The 7,154-nt window shown below is 40.8% G+C and overlaps 1 protein-coding gene across 1 annotated transcript; it reads left to right on the top strand.

The window, feature by feature from the left end:
* Positions 1-127: 127 nt before the first annotated feature.
* Positions 128-3,134, top strand: SARC_11507 (hypothetical protein; the record flags this gene model as incomplete). The annotated part of the gene is made up of 5 exons (XM_014294409.1): positions 128-290; positions 788-946; positions 1,367-1,458; positions 1,722-1,882; positions 2,681-3,134. The coding sequence occupies 5 exons, from the start codon at positions 128-130 to the stop codon at positions 3,117-3,119; spliced, it is 1,014 nt and encodes a 337-aa protein (XP_014149884.1). The 3' UTR covers positions 3,120-3,134.
* Positions 3,135-7,154: the final 4,020 nt, after the last annotated feature.

Genomic DNA, 7,154 nt, shown 5'->3' with positions numbered 1-7,154 from the left:
TTATCGATTGAGTGTATATTTCATATCTTTGGAATTAGTAGACGTCATGCGTCGTATCTTCATTGGTTATGGACGATTATACATGATAGAACGTTCTTGACATTCACGACAACTTGTTACATAGTTCATGATTATCGAGGGGCCACAGTTGCTAAAAGTCGAATCACTTCATAACAGAGGTAGCTGCTACTTCCGACACTATCGCCAAGACAGTGATCCTCAGGTGACCAATCAAAAGGCACAGCGTGGTTACAACAGACGGCGGATAAGGAATAAAAGTAGAGCTACAGGTATCGTTCTCAGTTGACAGTGTAGCTAGCGTGTTCTATTTCTATGCAAAAGTGGGGCAACATGTCGGGTTATATCTGTGGGTCCCAAGTCTCCTATGACCCATACTATACTAGTACTATACTAGTAAAGCCCAAAATAAATCTTAGAGGACACGTGGCTGTGGCATGTTCCAAGGCCTTGTTTGAGTCTACGATTTCCGATTGAAACCTAGCTAGATTGGCTGTATCCGTTCAGTTGAGAATACATGGACCAGTCGCTTGGTTTTTAATTTGAAGTGCTTGTTTGCAGCAGACGGGGGCGCGTTGCCAAATTACGGATGATTGATATCCTCGATGGTTGCACGGTTTATATATATGGATTATAGTCTCTCTGCACAAACATATATACAGATATTACGGATGATCGATTGGTTTTTATATACAAATAACTCATTCACTCTAGACAAGCATACATACGGATATGTACTTAAGGGCTCCCACATCTCCTCTCTCCATAGTGTTCAGGAAGTTCCTGATCAATACGTTTGGTTTGGGTATGTTGAATAGCGGCAGCGGAGTGCTGGACGTGGCTGCGGGGCGAGGGCTACTCAGCTACGAACTGTTGAATCTAAATGACATCTCCACGTTAAGGATAGAACCAAGACGTACTCGAGCAGGTACACGCATGTAGTCAGCTTAAGGGGTGCATGCACGCGAAAGCTGGAGGGCTTGTACGAGTGTGTGTCCGTATGTATATGTTCTCATGCGCTGCTACATGCAAAATGGTGCTGCGTGTTCTATATCTTTGTACATATATATGCGGGCTGTAAGGAGCGTTCAGTCCGTTACGATGCTTTCTATTATGCGAAACCTTCGAAAGTATCTGCGAACATACACTCTTGCACACACCAGCACCAACACGCATTTGTAAACACAGCTCAGGTGGTGCCATTTTGGGACCAGTATAGCATATTGCAATTATACTGTCATACCTGCACTTTGTATATAGTCCAAACTGCGCTTTGTGATTCTCTTATTGGCGTTGCCAATTTCATACGCATTCCGAATCACACAAACTGCACTTGTGTTCAACGCAGGACGGCGGTTTAAGTTTCTGTTAGAGAAGGGCGCTTTTCACCGGAATAAAGACATCGGCCAGGTCACCAGTACCTTCGGCAGCAATATAAAGGTATGCGACCAAGAATACGTGTACATGTATCTAACCTTGCATGACTGATACTTGGTGCCATCCTTTTAACCTGTATGACTGAACACTGATACCATTATTACTGTAGCGCATTTCTCACACATGGCTGAGTATATGTGTCGATTCTGTGGTGAATCAACACCTTCACTGTGGCGAGTGTCACAAGTGTCAAAAGTGTCACAAATGTCACTTTGTGTTGTCGTATAACAGAAACATACTGACTTGCGTAGCTGTGGCCATGACAGATACCGCAGCAGCTGCGGATCTGTTTGGATCGTAACTTTGTGAGCCACGCGAAAGTGGGCACGCTCACACAGGACATCGTCGACGAGTATGTAGAGCGTGCAGATTGCCTTATATGGAACAAAAAAGGATTGCAGCCTGCAGACGGCACAGGAAATATAATGTAAGTGACCAGAGAACGCGATATGAATGCTTTTGTGTACATACGTCCACGTGTATATTCAAATACTACACACGCTCATATGTGTACAGAGCGCATTCACAATTTACGTACACGTGTATATCTGGTCGTTTATTCATATCATGCACATACATTTGTTGTCAACTACATACTTGCTGTCCGCTTATGTGCCACTTTATTGTATATATACTGCCAGTACATTGATGAGGTCGGGTGAGTAACAAGCCGGATGTAATCAACTTAAGCGCATATGCACAGAAGTTGGTTTGTGAATGCACTGCGATGTTAGGGTTGGTTACGCGAATGTCGTTGGTTACGCGAATGTCGATTTTAAAATTTCTGTATACTTGTGTTAACTCTGCCCCATGATATGATTTGCCAATCATCATCACTGTTGTTGCAGCGTGTAAAGTGGATTCTTGTCGAGCACTAGGTAAACTCACAACTAAGCGCTGTCTTAATATGTTATCATAACCTCCCAAAAAATAACGGCGTTGTATTCTGATGGGCCGCGTTTTCTATTCCAACGTACACGTACACTCGTGGTCTCGGATATCGTATTTGTGAATGCTCGCCTATGTAGGCCAGCTCAAAAGTTCACCGTTACAAACTCACCTGATTACAAACAGTGGTGTGTATGAAAATGTATACCCTCATACCTTCTTTTTGCGCCAAATCACACTTGGTGAGATAATATAAATTATTGCGGACGCGTACAGAGACGCGCGCGAGCATAGTCTTAGCTTTACTGTACACCCCTGTGTATATCTGTTATACCAGAATGCCACTCGCGGACGAGGAGGCAGGTCACCCGTTTTCGGACGAGGAGGAACCGATCTCAGGCGATGAAGAAACCCCGGAAACTAGTCAGCATCTGAAAAGTGATGCACGCGACATCAGCAAACACCTCACAACATTCTCGGTTGTGGTGGGTATGCACCCGGATCAAGCCACGGATATGATTGTGGAGTTGGCGTTGTGCACGGACAAAAGCTTCGCGTGCGTACCGTGCTGTGTGTTCAGCAAGCAGTTTCCAAAGAGGAGGCTCAAGGACGGTAGTCGGGTTAGCACATACGATGAGTATATACAATACATTGTGGAAAAGGATCCTGAGCACATCAAGGTGGAAACTCTGGAATTTGACGGGAAGAATAAAGTAGTATATAGAGTACATAATAGAAGTACTGACATCTCAACCTCAAGTACAATAGGTGAATAAAACACGAGAACGTACGCCACAGGATGCTAGATACCTCCATTTTATTTTAAACTGGTTCCATTTTTATTGACAGGGTCTTTGTCACTGTATACTATGGAAGTTGCATCCGTGAAATCTTTCGCTGATCAACTCCTGTATGACTACTTCAGGCTCTTCAGAATTTTTTCTTTTCAAACAGAAACAGATGTGATGGTTCAGCCCACAGAGACCTTTGACCAGTCCAGCCAGCTCCAGACCATTGACAGTACTATGCGTATTAGGGTCGACTGTGATTTCCCGGGAATCATACGTTTTCATCTATTTGGCAAATGCTGATCCAGATGAAGGTGGTGCTTCTGTATTCTATATTTTTAAAAGAAGCTCACCTAACGCGTTCCTTCACCACTGACATACGCAGTTCTATATACCACTATAAAAAATATACCTACTGGTAACTGGTGCCTACTAGAGAATATAGTCGCACAATATAGTCGCACGCCGCACGGGTTGTCTCTGAACAGGAATACATGGGTGCCTCTGTCAGGAATTTATCTAACTATCCTGGCAGAATACCACACGAGCCAGCTAATTTGAATCTATCCCGGGAACCTTCCCATACTATGTGGTAGACAATACTAGACATAAAATACACATGTTCTACAGCTGCTACATACCGGCTTGTTTAAATATGCACGAATACGCCGCTGCCACCCCACCCGTGATCCGTGTTATGTATATGTGTAATATAATGGCTATTTGCCGTGAACACGGTGAAGCTTTAGGGATGCGCCCTGGACCCCATATCCAATTGTCGACTGGTCGTTGAAATTGGCTATATTTCTGCAATATAACCATTAACCGGCGAGTCGTCAACATACCAATCCGAATCAATAGTTCAATTATTTATATATATAAAAAACCGTACCCTGCACTTGTGCCTTGGCACAAGTTGGCAGTTGGCATTTGGATTTTGGCAATATGTAGGACATGAAGTTGAACTCGCGTAACACGTACATTGTCGTACGACATTGAACAATTGGACGTACTTTTTATTTTGCATCAATGATTTAGTATCATTTATCCACGGCTTCCACGCGTGTAGATCATCGAATAGAAATTAGTCTTGTCTAACTAACAGAATCAAAAAAAGCTACGATTTTAGAGAGCTTGACCAATGGATTTGCTTTCTGATGAAATACCTATAAAAGGTACTTATTTCCATAAAGGTTGCGGAGCGATATAGCTCCAACTCCAGTCACCAACTCGCCACTGCCCACCACCAGTCACCAATCGGCTAACTGGACTGGTCATCATTCTCTATACTCTTTCTCTATCTCTTAGTTTGTTTTAGAGAGCTATAGAGCAAAAATTCCCTCTCTATAATATTTACTCTCTATATATAAATTGTAAAGGAGAGAGCTGAGAGCCTGAGACTCGAGAGACTGTATCTGTGTCTGTATCAGTGACACTGTCAGTCTGTAAATAGTGTGACAGTGTAAATATGGAGAATTGAAGACTTCCTTCTCCGTCTTGTGTTGTGAGAAGTCGAGAGTTAGTCAGTGTTCACTGTTCATTGTTCATTGTTCAGACTGTTCACTGTTGTTATGTTGTTGTGAAGTTGTGAATGTTTTTTAAAATTGTGAGTTGTGAGTTGTGACTTGTGACCGAACATTTTTGTGTATATCCGTAATACGTTTATAGTTTTCGGCGTAATTTCGACCTGGATAGGACAGTCTCGGAGAATCTGACGCTATACGGTAGTTTTCACAGTTCCTGACCTAGTAGGTCCTCATGATGGTTTTGGGACCAAGTGGCCAATATAAACGTTCAACGTTCTACGTTTACCTTTATTTATTTTCCCGTCAAACAACAATATTGTATATTTTGTTTTAGAAAAAACAAGAATAAAAAACAACAAAAACAGTAACAAACGAGACTCAAGACTTGATGAGAGTTGAGAGTTGAGACTTCGCTTCTAAATGGGGGAATGTACTTATGTACCGAATAGAAGTCCAACGTAAACGCATACCTATTCTAATATAAAACGTTATAACGGTTATGATGGGATCAGAAGGACCTACCTAAGTTCTTTCTATAGGACTGGTTTGTATATTGAAAACATCACGGTTGAAATTGTAGACCCATAAAGTGCACCTAATATCATTTAGAGGACCGTATATAGAATAAAAGTTTAACGTAAATGCTTAATTAATCGATTTATAAAAGTTATAATCCGGAAAACTGTTTGAACTTTAGCTTCACTTACTATGAACGTAGTACACACTCTCTAGACTACTACCAACTCTCTACTATCTAGAATGAGACAGATAGTAGAGAGAGAGAGAGAGACTCTACTCCTAAGCTCATTACGTTATGGGTTTTAGTTGGGTTGAACGTAAACGCATATTTATCCTATTTTAAACGTTATAACGGTTATAAAGTGATTAGAAGAGCCTACCTGTTCTCTGTATAAGACGGGTTCGTATGGTAAAATCGCTACACACTTAAATGTTTAGACCCGCAAGGTGCACCTATGAGCATACAAAGGACCGTATATAAAATATATGCTGAACGTAAACGTATATTTACTCGATTTAAAAACGTTTTAACGGAAAACGGTTTTTGGTTAGCTCTACTCTCTAGACTAGAAAGTAGAGAGTCTCTCTCTCAGTCTCTACGGAGAGTCTGGCGGCTGGCAGTCTGCTAATCTGCTTACTCTCAGACTCTCTGGAATAGTAGAGACCTAGTAGTTGAGACTCCAGACACAAGAGAGTACTAGTAGAGAGTAGGGTCTGATCTAGAGTGATCTAAATCCCGAGTTCGATCTCGTCGTGTCACTTGTGTTGACTTGACACTTGACTGTTTTGCTGCGAATACTCTCCTCAGAGGACAGAGAGTTGTGTGAAGTTTCAAATTGTGTATATGTACAATTTAAATATTGACTTTTGTCCGACAATAGTCCGTTCACTCGATCAAGCCTATTAATTTCTTCTCTGTAGAGGTCAGAGTCCAGACTGCCAGAGGGGTTCGTGATTCATGTATGTATCTAAAACTATTTACTACTGCTCGTCTGTATAAACTACTGTCATGAATGTCAAGTGTCAACTGTGTATTTACAGAGTACTCAGTACTGTAGTATAGAGACTATAAATAGAGTATAGACTCCAGCAAGTATTGAGTTTGATTACTGAGCGGTGCGAAACTGTAAACTGTGTCTCAGTGAGTCTGACTGTCCGTCTGACACCTCTAGCAGTCTGAGTCTGACAGTGACTGACACTCTGTGACTTGTTGTGACTTGTGACTTCACTGACTTGTAAGTCGTCAACTCGTCACTGAACTGAACTAAATAATTTGTTTTAAAACAAAAAAAAAGACAAAAAAAAGCAAAAAACTGAAGACAGAAGACAGAACACTTTGAAGTTTGAATAGGGACTCAGTGAGCACAAAAACAACTTAAAATAATTTATTCACTCCGACTCTCCGGCAGTAATATGGTCTTTTTAAAATGAATAAAAGTAAAGCACCGCATTTTTAATCCTGTTTCCCAGTGAACAGTGATAATACTCGTTATACTTCGAAGTTTTCTATTTTTATTATCCATCGACCTCTCAGAAACGGTATAGCCGATAAAATAACCAGAACTACTTTATTGCTTGTGTCTTGTGGGGGTTCTATAAGGACCGTCTTCATCATCTATAGGCTCTAGAGTTTAGCCCCTAGTCTCGAGTGTCTCACTTCTCGTCTTATCTCTCTATAGAAAAATGGTAGAAAAAAACGACTAGACAACAGGAAAACTTAAATAATTTGTTTTTAAAAAAAGACCAAAAAAATGAACCAGCAAACGTCAGGGCTCTTCTGGCCGTCAGCCGCATCGGGGCAGCGAAGAAACGTAAATATTTATTTATAAAGTTGGACTTCTGTATATTTAATTTATTATTATTATAAAGTTCTGATTCTGTTTATTTGTTTTTCTCTTTTTAAAAAATTATATATATATATATATATATATATATTGTTTTACGTAGTAATTTATAGGGAGTTTTCTATATATGTATA

Source organism: Sphaeroforma arctica, assembly GCF_001186125.1.
Source record: "Sphaeroforma arctica JP610 unplaced genomic scaffold supercont1.1727, whole genome shotgun sequence".
Classification (NCBI taxonomy): domain Eukaryota; class Ichthyosporea; order Ichthyophonida; genus Sphaeroforma; species Sphaeroforma arctica.
Note: the sequence above shows the minus strand (reverse complement) of the source record. Positions and strands in the feature narration are given on the sequence as shown.